This window comes from Chlorocebus sabaeus, chromosome 12 (genome assembly GCF_047675955.1).
Source record: "Chlorocebus sabaeus isolate Y175 chromosome 12, mChlSab1.0.hap1, whole genome shotgun sequence".
In the NCBI taxonomy this organism is placed as follows: Eukaryota; Metazoa; Chordata; class Mammalia; order Primates; family Cercopithecidae; genus Chlorocebus; species Chlorocebus sabaeus.
The window spans coordinates 86,163,896-86,181,723 of record NC_132915.1 but is presented as its reverse complement, the minus strand read 5'-3'; the positions used below and the strand labels follow the sequence as shown (position 1 = coordinate 86,181,723).

General features: G+C 43.9%; 1 protein-coding gene and 1 long non-coding RNA gene across 2 annotated transcripts in view; one reads left to right on the top strand and one right to left on the bottom strand.

Moving 5' to 3' along the window:
• Positions 1-11,045, bottom strand: part of PAPPA (pappalysin 1) — a 248,975-nt gene extending 237,930 nt beyond the window's left edge. Inside the window, exon 1 of the mRNA XM_073021874.1 lies at positions 10,214-11,045. Within this exon, the coding sequence (XP_072877975.1) occupies positions 10,214-10,628 (415 nt within the window). The 5' untranslated portion in view covers positions 10,629-11,045. The remainder of the gene's footprint in view (positions 1-10,213) is intronic.
• On the top strand, positions 10,510-12,915 carry LOC103218948 (uncharacterized). Its single transcript, XR_012094867.1, has 3 exons — positions 10,510-10,601; positions 12,078-12,160; positions 12,478-12,915. It is a non-coding gene; the product is annotated as an uncharacterized lncRNA (long non-coding RNA).
• The last annotated feature ends 4,913 nt before the right edge of the window (positions 12,916-17,828 follow it).

Below are 17,828 nucleotides of genomic sequence, written 5' to 3'. Positions count from 1 at the left end.
CCTTGTTTCTTTGGACTTAAATGGAGTTTACTTCACAAAACTGAGTATCACATTTACCAATGTTTTATGTTTTCTGCCTGGGTGCCTTGCATCTTAAGATTGGCCTATTAACACAGCTTTCTCTCTTCTTTCATCAGCCTCTGAGCTGAAAGATCCGCAGTCACACTGGGGAAAATAACCCCCTCCATACAAATGCATTTGGCCATATTCTACCGAGCCACCTTTCATGTTCACAGAGCAACAGGAATGGATATGGGACAGACATAGGAATGACTTCTTAATTACAAGGATAACAGGTACAGGTTGGACCGCTGGCTTCCTAAACGCACAAGGCTATACCAGGGCTCTGCAACTATTGGTACGCTGCCCCTACTCACATACTTTGATATACCAAGTTGTTACTGCCCAGCTTTTATGTCTTAGTTTCCTCCAAGTGGGTTGGAATCTGAGACCTGACCAGGGTTCTCTACAATCTACAGTAGAAGAGGGCAACCTCTTCTATTCTTCCAGGTTCTGTGGACCCTGGGTTTGTGGCAAATAACACTGAAAACCAAACACATTTTCTTTATCTTGTTTGGAGAAAAATCCAAGTGGTCAAAGCAAATAAGCTGGGTATGAGGAGTAGGAAGAGAGAGAAGAAGGAGGGAGTTGAGAGGAAGCAGGATATACTTCAGAGGAAAACAATCTGGAAAATGATGACAGACTCCAGAGTTCTGGTATTTTAATTCACTGAGTTATCTGATTAAAATGATAAGCAATACTAAAAGGTCCAGGAATTTGTCTGGAATGGCCTTTATATCCTAAGAAATTACAAAATATGAATATGCTAGCATTCACCCAGTAAGTGATGACTGGAAGTTGCTCAGCGAGTTTTCTGGATATTTGTGGGGGCTATAATTAGTTATATTATTAATAGTATGGCTTCCAGCTATTAGGAAGTACCAATATTCCCCAAATAATGTCTTCAGTCAGTCTTAGAAATTCTACCACTGGTGCATTGCTTTGTGACACAAAGCTTTCTGGGCAGTCATAAAAGAGTATCCACCAATGGAGTAGTAACATTCCAAGTTGTTACCAGTCAATGGTACTTAGCAAGAAGGTGTACCATCTTCTTTTTCTCCCAGTGTTGCTGAGGCGTGGAAGCCAAAAATGTGTCCACAATTGGCCCCTGAGGGTGACAGGCACAGGCACCACCTAGTGGAGGAAAATACACCAGAAAAGGAAGAAAACTGAAACTATTGCCGACTTCACAGTTTTGTCTGAGGACAGCCTTGATGAGGATTATAGAATCTTAGGAGGTGTCTGTACAAGTGTCTTTAGTGAAGATAATCCCTATGCTACCACAATGTTCAGATGTGAAAACTGATTCTGAGAGGGAAAGTGACTTGCCTAAAGTCACACAGCAAGCTAGTGTCTAGAACTGACATCTCCTAGCTCAAAGTGCATTGCTCCTCCTTTTGCGATACACCGTGGCCTTCTCCAGAAAGCCTCAGGCCTGCTCATAGGTCTCTTCTCCAATGCTACTCTCAGGATGGCTTCCCTTAACCACTCTTTTCAAATCTTACTCCTCACTCCTCCGGCATCCCCACTCCCACACAGCATTCCTAGACTTCCTTCTCAACTCTTTCTTTATAAACATTCACCTGACATTATGAGATATATATACTTATTCATTTATAGTCTGTCTCCACCTTCTCCCCAACACCCACTGCCCAGAATATAAACTCCCTGAGGGCGGAGATGTTTCTCTCTTTTGTTGACTACTCTGTCCTCAAGGCCTAAAACTGTACCCAGCATGGAGCAGAAACTCAAAAGATACTTGTTGCATGCTTGGGCAGGAAATAGACAAATTTTACCTGGTCTCTTGTTCTTTGTTTGTATTTCTGAGATTTTTTTACAATGAGCATGCACTGTTATTTTTAATTTTTTTAATGACATAATAATGTGTTTATCTTGTTTGCCTTTCATTTTAGTTTTTTAAATTTTTAATTTTTTTAATGTTAAGATGACAGCAATAACTCTTTCCTGAGTTGTAAGGGAGGAAAAGGTAATTCCTGGCTTTGCCAAAAGAGAAAAGTATGTCTAACTCCTAGAGTTAGTGAGAGTATTAGAAATAACACGTGGCAATGACTGGCACACATAATACTGATATGAGTTAACATTTACTGGGTTACCGCATGGTCTAGATTCCATTACTAAGCATTTTCCACATGGAGGCCCAGTTAATCTTCAAAACAACCCTACAAAGTAACAGCTAGTACTATCTGCACTTTACAGAGGGGAAAAGTGAAGCTGGGAGATACTAAGTAACTTGCCCAGGGTCATGCAACTAGCAGGTGCAATAGTCAGGATTTGACCAGGCAGTTTGATTCCCGAGTCTGGTGATCAACCATTGCAAAATAGTTCCTCAGTAAACATGTGCTCCCTCAGGTCGCTGCCCCAGGGCTCTAGAACACTCTAGAATTGCTCTCCAGGTAGTTAGGGATGGAGAGAAATAAGGAACCAGAAAAATTGGACTAAGGGTATGTGGACCTGTGGGTATATGAGTATGTGTGTGTGTATTGTCACAATACTTTGGGGCCTGTCATAATCACTAGCAGATCCCATGAAATTCTCATGAACAGAGCCATTTCACAATATGTAGGGCAGTCCCATACAGCAAATAATTTTCTCACTCAAAAGCTTCTTATTGCAGAGCAAGTCTCCATTTGCCCCTTCTCCATGCTCCTCCTAAGGCTCCCCTCTTCACTTTTATTCCCCTCAAGTTCTCCCTGGATAATCATTTTCACTTGAGTTTGCAACTGTACAGAGAGGAGGGAATGGGGAGCTCCTCAGATCTGAAGCCTGGGCTGCATCACCACCTTCAGTTAATCTTTGTGCGACCTTGGGAGAGTCCCTAACCTTCTCTAAGCGGTGGTCTCCGTATTTGCAAACCTTTCAGGTCACAGAACACGCAGGGAACTGAGACTTCACTTTCTCCTGTGGCTCTCAAACACTTTTAGTATTTTTACCTTTGTATTATGGAAATCCTCAATGGCACACCAAAGCATGAACAAAAATGTATTAAAGCTCCAAGGTTTAATCACTTGGTTTCAACAATTGTTAGCAGTCTGCTAATGTCTCACATACCACTACCCCCAGAAAACCTTTTTTTTTTTTTCTGGAGCTTTTTAAACAAATAAACAAACAAAATAGACAAAACATAATTTTACCCACAAGTACTTCACTATGCATTTCTAACAAATTAGGATCTTTAAAAAAAAACATAAGAACAATATCATGTCACACCTATCATGATTAACAATAACTCCTCAGTGTCAGTCCACGTCCATTTAAACTCTTTGTAATGGAGGAACATATTCGTTTAAACAGAAGCTTGTAGAATCACACAATTTAAGTGGGATAAGGTGAAGGGAAGGAGAGAGACAGAGTCCTGCCCTTCATCCTTGTCCCAGAGGCGTCCTACGATTGGGGAGCACAGTTTGAAAGTCCCTATTTCACCCCTGACCCTCTTTTTGCATCCTGAGAACACTGAGGTCCAGAGAGAAGCGGTAAATGGTCAAGGTCATAAAGTAGTAAGTGGCAGGATTTGGCAGACTTACGAAGTCCCAACATCAAAGAACTCCAGTGAGGTCACAGGCATGAAAAGGTTTGCTAACTCCATAACTGTTTATCATCTACAGTGTGAATGATGACAATAAAAGCACCTTTCCAGGAATGACCTTGATTGCACTAATCTTTCGCATCTCTCACCTTCTAGCTCCTCCTAACCATGCTGACCTGTGCACTGTGGTCTGACCTCAGCCAACAGCTTCGCCTGCCATTGTCTCACCTGGTTCCCATGACAGCCCATGAGATGGGGACATTGAGAGTAAACATCCCCCAAACCCTCTCCCCCAAGGCCCCAGTGGTTAAGTCAGAGACCACAGGTCACGCAGCTCAGAGGAAGCCAAACCAGGACCTGAACTCTGATCTCCTAATCCCTACTTACAGATCTTCAAAAAAGCCAAGGAACTTACAAGTCAGTTCTCAGCTGCTGGTGTCAGAATCACAGTTGAGCACTTCCAGTAACTGCATCAAGGCAAGAAGCAGAGCTCTTACTACAGTAAGAAGAAAGTTAGGAGAACCTTAGGGAAAGGGAACTAAGTTCCAGAGAAGGGGAGGCTGGTGAGGAGAGAAATAGATGCCTACTGGATTCCTGAGCCCTCGGCCATAGGTAGATAAGATACAAGCTGCCCATAGAGGGAGTCCTCCTACCTCTGGTACCTGGAGATTTTCTCTTTTCCTTATTGGAGACACCTGCAGCCAGTGCTGGTTTTACAGTGATCTCAAGGTGAGAGGTTTTGAAGTAATAGGAACACACATCTTTCTAAAGAACTAGCCCAGGGCAAAGTGAATGGTGAATGCCTCAGAGCTGGGCTTCCCTTTCTTATAATCCTTCTTCCTGTTCAAAGAGGCTTCTGTCTCCAAAACTCCGAGAGATTCATTTGACATCAGGTGCATCCTGTAAAGATGGGGACCACCATGGTCCCACACAGGAATGGCACTGGAAAAAATGAAATGTCAGAACCTGTGGCACCCAGGGGTTTGGAGTGATCAGAGGAATTCAGGATGGAAGAGGGGTCCTTCAGAGTTGGGGCACCAGAACTTTCCTAAAGCCTTAGCTACTACCCAGCTCAGTAAGCAGGGAACATCACTTCCCCTTTGGGCCTCTGCGGAACAAGGGGATGTCAGACTACATCGGTAATTACTTTCACTAGTGGTCCTTCAAAATTACTTGAGAAGGTTTTGGGCCAACCCGTTCCCAGGCCAACCCCAGACCCACAACATCAGAATCCTTGGGGTGCAGCCTGGGCAAAGGATGTTTTAAAAGCTGGTTATTCCAGGTGCAGCCAGTAATGGGAAGTGCTGGACCAAATGATCTCTCAGACTATTTAGAGGGGACCATCTGTGAATACAGTTTAATTTTGTGTGACCCTGGTCCTCAACTTTCGTGTTGCACAGTGAGCTGTTTGACCCAGATGATCACCGAGTTCATGTCCAGGCTGGCCATACACAACCCATACTCCCGAGTTCTGTATCTATGGACCTCAATTTTGCCTTCCTCTGTGCAGGGAATAATGGGAGGTGCTTTCCCAGGTTTCACAGCCTTTATCACTTCTAGTTGTTCACTGAGTGGCAGCTCAAGGGAAGGTGAGAGTTTGGGGAGCACCTGGGGAAGGAGCAAGAGGTCGACAGTAGATCTGTGTGGCTTCCTTTTTTGGAGGTGCTTGCTCTCTCTGAATGCTAACTCGTTTTCCTGTTAACAGGTTCCAGTGGTTCTGGGCCTCCTTTGGCTCTTATTACCGAGGGGTCATCCTAGCATGTCAAAGAAGAGAAGATCAAAGTGAAAGAAAGGTATTTGAAGGAATCTAATTATTCCCCAAGATACATTATTTACTCTAGAGAGACTCCCCAGTAACTCAAGAAAGGAAGTCCTACAAACAGTCCCCACTTTTTGAAAGCCAAAGCCGGAAACTGGAAAAAGAGATGCAGCTACTTCCTAGATCTGGCTACCCTTGACCGAGTCCCTAATACAAGTTGACACTGCTCTAGGTACTTTTTGCATGCTTATTTCATTGAAATATCCTGATGTCATTTTGCCCATTTTATAGATAAGTAAACCAAGGGATAGATGGATGAAGTGACTTGACTCAAATCACACAGCATATAAGAGAAATTCCAGCCTGTCTGTCCAATAATTTGATGTGAAAAGAAAAACAGACCTGCTAGGTCTCATCCAGGGCTTCAGTTGAGATTTATACCCATTTCTCATCCTCTTCAATCTGTAGGTGTATGGTCAACATACAGAGATGCAGAAAGGAATGGAAATGTTCCACAGAAAGATTAAGGAAGAGCATGTGAATCATTTCTTCTCTCTCCAGAAAGACTGCTGAAAGAGGAAACAAGGACTTGGGTTCACATCTAGGCTCTGTCCACTGAGAACCTGTGGGACTTTAGACCAAGTCATTTCAACTCTCTGAAACTCAGATTCCTCTTTTGTGAAGTACAGGCGATGATACACACTTCTCAGGGTAGTTGTGAGGGCAAAACATGCAGGCACAAGGAAAGGGAGCACCCAAGTAGAGTTGAATTTCTTCATACCTTCAAGTGTTCCCCAGTCCAGAAAGCCAAGACTGAGATCTTTGGAAAATCATGTCTAATAAGAATGAAGTTTGTTGAGCACTTATTACATACCACGTCCAGTTTTAAGTACCTTCCACATCCAAGTTCTCTTAGCATTTACACCACTCTATGAGATGAGTACTTGTGCCATCATCATTCTGTACATGAGGAAGGTGAATGAAGTCCAGAGAAGTCAACTAGCTTGCTTGCCCAAGGTCACACAGTTAGTTAGGGGCAGAGATTCTACTTACGTAAGCTGGCTACTAAAACTGAGTTCTAACTATTACAATATTCTAGATCCCAGGTAGGACTACAGATATTGGGAGAAAGCCTTGTTAATATATATGGACTCCTAGCCGTATACTTAAACCCAGCCTTCACTGTTACAGCAATGCTGAAGTGGAGAAAATGTGGGCACTCTTTTATGAGGGTTGGGTGGATACTAGGAAGCGGGGGCTGCAGAAGGGAAGGAAAAAAAGATTCCTGGGAGTAACCAGCACACTTAATCCAGTCCAACCATTAGAACAAAAGAAAAAGGGCCAGCCAGCAGAGGTGCTGGGTGGGATTCAGGTAAATCCTTTTCTCCTCCTGAGCAGGAATTCCGAATCACTAAGGGAAGGGGAGTGGGACAGGGGTGGGAGGAGGGCAGTACTTGTGGGGTCCACATTTCACTTATCTAACAGGTCAGGAGAAACTTTAACAAGATTAACTGCTGCTCAAGGCCTCTGCTCGATGGAGCAAATTGAGTCTTTTGTTTTCCTTTTCTTTCGAACTGGAGGGGTGTTGGGGGGGCAGTTGGGGGATAAGGAACAGGGGTCTGGTTCCTCCTGCCTGGTGTGGTACAAAAGCAAAGGGATATGTCAGAAACAACCCCCCATCCCCTTACTTGAAAGGGAACCCAAATTGCTATGCATGAAGGCTGAAGGCTGTGTGTGGGTGGTGGGTCCGTGTGGGGTGAGAGGTGATGGTGTTTATGAGACACATTCTCTCAGCAGTGCAGGGGGGCAAGGCCTGGAAGTCAGATGCCAGGGATTAAATCCTAGTTCCTGCCGCTGAGGAGCTGTGTCATCTAGCATACGCCCCTCCCCTCTCTGTGTGTCTCTCTCCCCATTCGGCCAAAAGGGAAACTGGCTTGGGTAACCTCTGAGGACCCTTCTCACAGTAGCCTTAAAGGATTCTTCAGTCCTGGAGACCATCCACGGGTGGACCCTCCAGAGAATCCTACACACAGGCACTTTCTAACTTTGGCTTTGTTTTTGCCTGCATAAGCCTTTCTCTTTTTTTATGTATTAATATATATATTCTTCTCCTTTCCTTTCAGAAAAATAAAAGGCATGTTTTCTGAGCTTCAGAAGCAAACTGCTCCTTCGCTCCTTCCCCCGTCTCTCCGAGCGCCTGTCTGAACTGGTGTCAGTGAAGTTTGAACCGGGGCAGAAATAGCATCCCGGGCGGATCTGGGAGCATAGCCCGCCTACCAGGAGAGGCAAGGCCTGCCTCTGCCAGACGACAGACCCGGTTAACAGCACCGTAAAATTAGACCTTTACGAAACCCAATTGAATCCTGCAGCAAAGAGTGATGTAAGGCAGCCTGGCCTGACAGCAAGACAGCAACTCTCTGCCTGAAATAGCAGCGCGGTCCCTGCTGAGCGATGACTGCTCTCTCAAGATAGGTGACCAGGGATTCCTAGGAAAGTGGCAACGCCCAGCCAGAGAAAGCCAGCAGAGGTCAGGCAGCAAACTGGGCACCTGAGGTCGCAGCGAGAGGGTGAGCCTTAGCACCGGATCCTTGCTGCCCACCTCGATCCTGGCTCTCCCAGCCCAAACTTACATGAAGGAGGGAGCTGAAAAAGTACTTCTGCAAAGAACCTCTGTTTGTTTGCTTTTTAATTCAAGGAGAAGCAGGTTCTTTTTAGTCCAACAGCCTGTACCATGTGGAGGATATGCAGAATGAGTCTTTTCTGGCTCAGAGCCAGGTGTTTACACACCGCCAAATCTGGCTCCAACTCAACTAGGGGAGGGAAAAGAAATCCACCAGAATCCTCAGGAGAAAAGCTCCTGGCTTTCTGGTGCTACACGACAGCAGTGCCTTTTTTTTTTTTTTTTTTTTTTTTCGTTTTGAGAGGAATGTTATTTCCACACATAAAATGGACCAGGCATTTTATACAAGCAATAATAACCTAACGTCCCCCATCCAATTAAAGTATTTTACTGCAACAATCTTTGTGTGAGAGAGTGAATGAGTGCTCAAGAGAATGCGTGTGAAGAGAGGCTGCTTGTCTGAATTATAGACATTTATAAAGCAGTCTCCTGTGGAATCCCAGGTGTTTTATATATATGTGTATATATGTATATACATGTATTTATGTAGACACACTTACATAGCTAAAATGCATTCACTACCCTTTCACTGATGATGTCTGCATAACCCTGTGCTCTCCTCTCTCCGGGGAATGCCTTCCAAATCACTGATACGACAGGTAAAGACTAGGAAAAACCAGACCTACAGATTAAAAAAGAATCACCTCCAAGCAGCAGTCTCTTTGCTTTTTCACATGTTTGGAAAGAGAACTCAACACACTACAGCCCTAAATTATCACCATCGTCATTTATTATTAAGGATAACATCTCCTCTGTTCCAAATTAGACCCTCCTCTGGGTAAATAGGGCTTGCGAGTTAAAAGTGAATGAGTTCAGTTTCCTTCTTCTTCCCGGGGAAAAAAAAAAAAAAAAAGGAAAAATAGCAGGCGATGACGTCAGTTGTGGGTTGTTGGGGGGAATCACTGTATCGCTCTCCTTTGATAGCTGGAAAGCGGGGGCTTTGGGAGACGTATTCTTGGGATAGCAGCAGAGTGTGTGTCTCCTAAAGGGGTCTTCATGTCAATTGGATAGTCAGTGCTACATCTGTGAAAGTCCAAGCCATGGAAAGACAGGAAGAAGCAGAATTGCCCGAAGAGCTCAGAGCTTTCCCTTCTAAGAAAGTGTGTGTGTGAGGGGGTGGGATCGCAAAACGCCTTCACACGTTTCCTGGCTGCAGTGAAGGGGGAACCCCTACTCTCACTTTAAGACGTCCCAGGACATGGCAAGATTGTTTGTGCAGAAAGGGAATCTCCCAGACAGAAAAGGCAAAACTTTCCTTCTCTCTTCCAGCGCCGCCCCCACCTCTGCTCCCCAGTTTTATTAAAGGCATTTCCACAGATTCATTTAGAGGGGGAAAAATGGATGCAGGAGCATTTCTAAGGTTTGCAATCCTCGCAAAGTGTCCGGTTTCACTATAGGCTTTGCTGTGGAACAGCGAAGGGGAGAGAGAGGGAGGTTGAGGAGGGAGAACTCAAATTCATTACGGGCTCATAAAGTTCCAAATGAGAAAAGCGCCCCGTTTCGCAGCCGCGTCTGGGGAACGCTGGCGGGGTGTGCATTAGGAAGGTCTCGTCCCAGCCCCGAGTGACAGGCAACGTGCTTTAAAAGCTAGGACATAGGATGGCGGGGAGGGGGTGAGGGTGAGTCCCAGAGGCAGGCTTCAATCAGTGAGCAACTTTGGGGTACTTCGAGGACTTGTAAGTCCTGGCTATTACAATAACCTTGCCCTTGCCGGCTTTCGGGGGAATGGGGCCTAATGTAGGGGAGTTACCTCTATTAAAATGTCAAAGAAATCAACGGTCCCCAAGTCCCCTTTCACAAGCATCTCAATTGGGTCATCCTCCCTTTCATCCCAAACGGAGAGAGTGCATCTGACCATTCGGAGCACGGGTTATGTGCCCTAGGCTCTCCGGGAAGCAGCCCTCACTGGCCGAAGGTCCGCGGGGCCGCCAGGAGGACTCCCCAGGTTCCTTCCAGGGATCGGGCAGCGACGCCTTCCGAGTGTGCCCATTCCACTGATGGGGCAAAGTGAGGCTCTCAGCTCGCCCGGATGTCTCTGCAACACTCGCGGGGCAGCTACCGCACAGACACGCCCGCAAGCCCCCGACCCGCCCGCCACCAGCGCCCAGACACCCGCGCGCTTCTGGGGCCGCAGGGACGGTGCAGCGCCCGCCGGGGCGCCCTTGCCTACCTGTGATCACTGCCGGAGACCTCTGGCCCCCTTCCGCTCGCAGCCACACTTGCAGCGTGAACGCGTCCCGGGGCAGCTCGAGGTCGGCCCGGAGGCGCAGCTGCTCGCCTCGCCCGCTGAAATAGAGCGCCCGGCTCGGCGGGCTCGGCTCCTCGGCGGCGCCCCTCGCCTCCCGCTGCTGCCGCCGCCGGGGGACGCGCACGGCTTCCCAGGCACCGCCCGGCGGCGGCGGCGGCGGCGGCGAGGCGCGGCGGCCGCGGGCCGCCCGGGTGGCGCAGGTGGCCGGGCCGGCGGCGGGGCGAGGGGATCGGCCGGCCCGCGGGTCTCTCCGGGCCCGGCGGGGACGCTCGGCCAGCCCGCAGCCCAGCGCGGCGCTCAGCAGCCCCAGGTGCAGCACCCAACTCCAGAGCCGCATGTCCGACGGTTCCCCCCGCCCCCCCTTCGCCCCTGCACCGCCGCCCGGAGCTGCCAGCTTTGGGAGCCTCGGCGCCTCGACTTTCTTCGCTTCTTCACCCTTCTTGGGCGAGCCCCCCCCTTCCACTTGCTTTTTTCTTTTCTTTCTCGCTTTCCTCCTCAAGGTGTGTGCTCCACTCTCCCCACCTTTGAAAAATACAGCCCAACTCCTCCTGGTTGGCAATTAATTTCTCTCCCCGCTCCTTTATCTGCCTTATTCCCCCCCCCCAACAGCTGGTTGCCTTCCTCCTTGTTTTATTTCATTTTATTTTATATGATTTCTCTCTCCTAAAAAAAAGCTTCTCTAAGACTGATCCGCTGAATTCCCTCCCCCCAAAAGATGCTCTAATTTATTTATTTTTTGCGTCCTTTATAACACAAGCCACAGCCCCCTTCTCCCCCCCCAGTCCCCCCTCCCCTCCCTCCTTCTTCTCAAAATGAAAGGAAAGAGGGGGAAAAAATCCCTCAGAAGATGAGTAAACAAGCGTATGCTAATCTGCTCCCCAGCGCTCCACCTTCCCAATTGAATGAGTCCCTGTTAAAACTGCGGGGATCATGACTAATCAATCAGTTTGGAGAGGCCGAGCTACCCAGCTTTCCTTCACTTTGCCGTTTGCCTCCTTTCCTTCGCTCCCGTTTCTCCACCCCCTCCTTTTCTTCTTCCTTTTTTTTTTTTTTTTTTTAAGAAGACAATCTTAAAGTAACAATTTAATGAAATTCTGTACACACCCCCTTACGGTCCTCCCAGCTCTCTTCATTCCTGCTCAAAACACACATTCCTGTTTTTGTTTTGTTTTGCTTGCTTTTTTTCCCTCCCTCACTCCCCCCACTTATTATTATTATTATTATTATTATTATTATTATTATTTCTGATGGCGGAAGAAAAATCTCTCTCTTCTCTAGGATCCCCTTTGCACTTTGCCGGTAAACCTCATCCTTTTCTATAGCACATAAAGAGTCTTGAAACTTGATTCTTAGATTTTTAAAAATTCTCTCTCTCTCTCTCTCTCTCTCTCTCTGTCTCTCCCTCCCTCCCTCTCTCCCTCTTTCTCTTTTTCTCAGTCTCCCCCTCACTCTTCTCCCCTCTTCCTCTCTCCTCTCCCTTTACCTCTTTCCTTCTTCTTTTCCCTCTTTTTTTGCTTCCTCTGTCCTTTTCCCTCTCAGAATTTCCTTAAAGTTGTACAATGATGAACCATTTCCCTCTTTTCTGAGCCCCCAGATAAGGCTGACTTCAGCTAACTCAAATGTTTCCAAAGTCCTTATGGAATCATCAGAAGAAAATAGAAGAAAGGCACTGTCCAGGACATCCGCCTTTCAGAAGCTGTAGTCCCAGTGCGACTGGGTCTCTGAATTCCCCCGAATATTCTTTAAAATACTCTGTTGGTCATTAGAAATTATTTTAATTTTATAGGAAGAAAATGAGAGAAAAATATTAATTTGCCTAATTTTTTCAACTGAAGCAATTCAGGTCCTCTGAAATTGTTAAAGTCACAGGTAAGGATCTGACTATTTGCTGCTTTGTAGGTCTGTTTTTGAACTGGGACATACATGTAATATATTTTTTTCTTCTTTTTTCCCCCTCTTTATGGAACTCAAAAGCTCCCCCTTATGGCAAAACAGATCTTCTTTTATTTTGTCCAAGTGTTTAATAAGTCAAAACGTGTTAGCAGTGGTGGATTACAAACTATTAATTACCAATCTATTCCAATAAGGTAGTGATAAAAATATTCTGTGTGAAGTTTGCATGTGAATAGCGTGCTGAAAGCCTGCAATGAAATTAACTCCACTAAATTGTAACTTTCTTCTCCAAGTGCTCTTATCTTCGGAGCTGCTCCAGATCTTTCTTGAGAGTTGGGAACATTGCTACACGCTTCAGGAAGAGAGAAAACCAGGGAGGAAGAATGTTTGTTGGTGAAAGTATGACGATTTGTCGGATGAGCAAATGACTCAGACATCCCCTCTATGAAAGCTGGAATGCGATATATGCAAAGATCATGGAAGCTTTCTGAAAATGGGAGATCTCAGATTCATACCTTCCTAGTTTAGAAAGAAATTGCTCTATAGTCTTAGACTAAGAACGTTTGAACTCTGTTTCTGTAGTCATAAAATGAAAATAGCACCATAACCTAAATGTGTTTCCAGAGACTGGCTGGAGGAAAGAAAATCTTGGATGCACAATGTCATGAATAAAGAATTTGCCTAAGCAAATCTTTGACTTTTTGCAACTCCAAGTCATCTGTAAAAGGTTGCCATTGGATAAAAAGAGAGCTGTGTTGAACAACACAAATTGTATCATTCAAAATCCCGCTTCCTCTCCAATAGAGGCTGGATCATGACTACTGATTTACTTCAGTTGTGGCAATTAGGCATTTAGAAACTGCATGTCTTCCAGGGGGATTTTTAGTCATTGTATGCAGTAATTTTGAGTATTCCTAGACAACTGGGAATTATTCAATTCTCAGACCAGCAGTGGGAGCACAAGATTTTTCCTTCTCATTTCCTACTCCCTTCAACTCATATCAGTTCTTTGGCCTTGAGTAAGTCACTTCATTTCTCTTCCCTTCCGCTTCCTTACCTTTAAAATGGGAATATCTACTTGGCAAATTTATTTTGAAGACAAGATATACTCTGGAGTATAATCTAAACAATAAAAATGATATATGAATACCATTTGTTCTATTGTTGTTGTCAAAGACAAAGTGCTCCTCAGGTTCTTAAAGACAAACAAAACTTGAAGAGGCCAAGTTATTTCTCTCCTCTAGGAGGCAGGCAAACGAAGGGACAATGAAGTTCATGTCTTATAGCTCTTTGAGCTCCTTGATCTCAGTCCCCAAATGCATTGGGATCACTTGGCAAGACATTTCACTTATCGATTCATTGAACATACATTGACTATTTGTTTCCATCTGTCTTGGAAGCCATTCTAACGCTTTATGCATATATGTATGTATGTATTTGCTTGTTTTTAATTTAGTGCATAAAATTAGATAAAATTTAATTATTGGTTCATGACTCACCCTAACCCTTGATCTATGACTGACATTCATATATATATGTATATATATAAGACTTTCATATATATATACACACACACGTGTGTGTGTGTGTGTATATACATATAAAATGTATCATGTGCTGCTATCCCTTTTTTACTCCAACACTTGATCTTTTATGGATGTGTTCCCTCTCTTTTAATCATTTTTAGTAGAGGAGCAATCATTTGAATATCAGGTGACTCAGAATCTAATTCTGCTTTGTGTAGGGTCTTTAGATCTCATTCTGCTCTCATGTAAAATGAAAAAAACTGGAATCAAATATTCCTAAGATCACTTCCAGATTTGAGATATAATGGAGCCTCTAACTATTGGAGTAAGGCAACAATTCCCATCTAGTCATCCCATATTCAGTTAGTTTCCTTCCATCCAGTCCCCCTCCCCAGGGATTCCTTTAAGTTCATGGGGATTTTTGTCCTAAAAGGTACTTTGACTCTGTTTCTTTACTCTTATGATATACTTCTTCAATGTTCATTTTGTTTGGTAATTACTAAAAGCATTTTTCCAGAAAGGACATAAGGTTCTATTGGAAGTTAGAACAGTAACGTCAAAGTAGGGCCCTAAAGATTGATACTGATTTTAATGTGGGTGAGGGTGGTTCAAAGTACGTTTCAGAGTCACCCTGACCTGGGTTCCTATGACTCTCAGCAAATTGCTTAATTTCTCTGAGTCTCCGTGACCTTACCATGGAGTTGTCATGAGGACTAGATTAGTGTGTTGCATGACATAGTAGGTCCTCAATAAATAAGTACCCTCTCTTCATTTCCACAGATCTCAATTTTAATGGCCCTTTGAGCTTTTTTCCTCAGCTTTTCTCTGGAGCCAGAGCCCTATGTATTTCTTATGTCAAGCCAGATGGATAATTCTCATCTTAGAATTCCTAAAGCAAACATCGTCTGTCTCACAGAATCTGGAACTCACTGAGATAGGATCTCCCATTGTTCTTAGTGTAGTGTACTGTTTATATCTTTCCTCCAAGATTAGAACCTTTCGAGGGTGAAGACCTTTAAAGGCAAGAATCTTCAAGGGCCAGTTCTGTCACCTGCTCGGAGAATCTTCAACTAACTGCACCCCTCCCGGAGCGGCCTGAAGGGCTCCCTCCTCTGGGCTCTTGTCGAACTTCCTCTGAATTTCTATCAGCACACCCTGAAAGCAAACTCTTAGGCATAATTACATATTGGCATGCTTCTTTTTTCCATTTGGGTCAGAGACTGTTGCATTCATATGTGTTCTTTCCCAGCTGCCTAGCTCAGCGCTGTGCATAAAGATGTTTGTCCACAACCCCTGTTGAATTTAAGTATATATATTTATATATATTGTAGAGCTTCTTTATTTTCTCCTGTGGTGCCAATCATAGTGCTATGAGTCCATTAGTTTCTTAATAAACAATTAATTTAATTTTTTTCTCTGCCTCAGTTTTCCCAGATGATGCATCTGTGAACACCCTGACAGATACAGTTCATCAGTTGCTCAAGTGATGGTCATTAAAAAGAATGTAGACTTTGGAGTAGAATAAATTGGGTTCAAATCCTATCTTTGCTAAATAGCAATTACAGTAACAGCTTATGCTGATTGAGTGTGCACTGTGTTCCAAGCAATATATAAGCGCTGTTTATTGGAACGATCCCATCTAATCCTTATAACAAACTTACAGAGGAGATCTAACAGTCATCCCATTTTGCAGGAGAAAAAAACAACAACACTGAACTGGAGAGACTAAATAAATAGTGGAGAGCCCAGCCAATCCAAATCTAGCACTCTGTGTACTAGCTCAAGGCGATAGGAAAAACCACTTAACCTTTTGAATCTCATTTTTCATTTTTATGGATTTCATGGGGTTATCTAGAAGATTAAATAAGACGTGGATATCATGTTGCACAGTGATGAGTACATATGTCAGTGGTGTTGGATAAACATTAACTTCTTTACTTCCCCCCAACAGTACTTTAGTTGTATTAATTTAACATATATACTAGAGTTGACAATTGTAATAATCACACCAGCAGTCATAATGACTCCCTCATATTAAGCACCCACTGTATGTTGGACCCTGTACTAAGTTTTTAACTTCACAAGACTAGGAGGTAAGTCTGAATCCAGTTTATCTGAATTGCCCGTAAATTTTCTATCTGTCCTTCTGTCTTCTTAAATCATATGAAAAATAAATTTACCCACAGCGCAGAGTAGTTTTCAGAATCTCCAAGATCCTTCGGAAACAAAAATTAATACAGTGATTTATGTATTGCTGTTCTGAGGTTAGAGCCGCACAGAAAGAGAGCTGGTGATCAGATTGTTTGCCTGTAGGGGATAGGTAGGGGGTTGGGAGTCAGGGACTTCTGAAACTAGAAGTGAAGATGGTGACCTCAGGATGTTTTCCTCTGTATGTTTTTGAAATTTTTGTGTCCAGTGGTGGTTGGCTTAGAATCAACTAGAGTTCTCTCTTAACCTTCCTGCAGGTTTAAGACTAGGAAACTGAAACAGAAATGTCTGCATTACAACCCTGGTCCTTTGACTCATGCCAAGGTGCCCTATTTTGTTAATCTCAGGTGCCCAAGGCATTTCTTATGCATAGAATTTAAATTAAAGATGAAGACCACTAATTTACACTGCATGCATTTAAAAAATTGTAAAAAGGCATATTATTTTATAAATTTCATTTATTATTCCTTTAGTAATAATAATTAGGTATGATTTAGTATGACAGACACTATTCTGATTGGTTACATATATTTAATTTTACATTCATTTAATCCTCAAATTATGATCTGTAATGTTTCTTATTTTCCTCAATTTTTTCAGATTAAAAAAATGAAGCTGAAAATAATGAGATTTTTAAAAAGTTGGTGAGATTCCATGACACATTTGAACCAAGGCTATCTCTCTCCAAAGTTCACATTCTTAACTGTTTGGCTGGCCTGCCTCTAATCCACCTTTAATCTTGCTATTGTTTTAAATTTTAATCAGGAAAATATCTCGATATCCCCTGGAAAAGGAAGCTTTGTGAGAAATCAGAAATGGGCAATGGTGGGCGTTCTCTTCATTCAGTGCATGTTGCAGTGTTTTGTTGAGTGGAAAATGAAACGTTTGATAACCCCTTCTGCTTAATTCCAGGACAAATGTATCTTGTGGTTTATTTGAGAGGAGGCCTTGAGTCATATAATGGACAATGCTTTCAGATCTGTTTTTTTTTTTTTTTTTTTTTAATTTTTTTTTTTCAGAAATTGCAGAATCTCTGTCTAATTGGCCAGTTTTATATCAACTGAGGTTGAAGACGTGCAATTTTTCTTCAGTGAAGACCTTCTCATGGGAAACTAATTCAGCAATGCTTTGTGATGAGCTCAATCTACAGCAATTGAGAATAGCATGACTTGCTGAGCCCCTTCTCTGTGCCATGCGTGGACCTAACCTACAGCCTCACAGCAACTCAAATAGGTAGGTTTTGCTCTGTCTGTTTGAAAAGATGGGAAACCCAGGTTCAGAAAGAGGCAGCAATTTACTCGGAATCACCTAGCCAAAAGATGTATGTTCAAAGCAGAACTCTAACCTATGTGCTTTGACTTCAATCGAGTGCAAATATCTTCATAACATTGTTCTTGATGAAACATTAAAAGAAATCATTCCTAGAGGATTAGTTTTTATCCCTGTCTCCTGTATTTTAGATTTATACTCCTGTATTCCTTTCTATGCCACACTTCAAGCTTCTGGAAGATGAGACCTGAGTCTTTTGCCTTTTGCAACTTTTCATGGGATTTACCCTCTGTGTTTTTTGTTTTTTGTTTTGTTTTGTTTTGTTTTTTGAGATGGAGTCTTGCTCTTGTCACCCAGGCTGGAGTACAGTGGCAGGATCTCAGCTCACTGCAACCTCTGCCTCCCGGGTTCAAGCGATTCTTCTGCCTCAGCCTCCTGAGTAGCTGGGATTACAGGTGCCTGCCACCACGCCTGGCTAATTTTTATACTTTTAGTAGAGACAGGGTTTCACCGTGTTGGCCAGGCTGGTCTCGAACTGACCTCAGGTGATCTGCCCACCTCGGCCTCCCAAGTGCTGTGATAACAGGCGTGAGCCACTGTGCCTGGCCTACCCTCTGTGTTTTATATTGAATAGGAGTTGA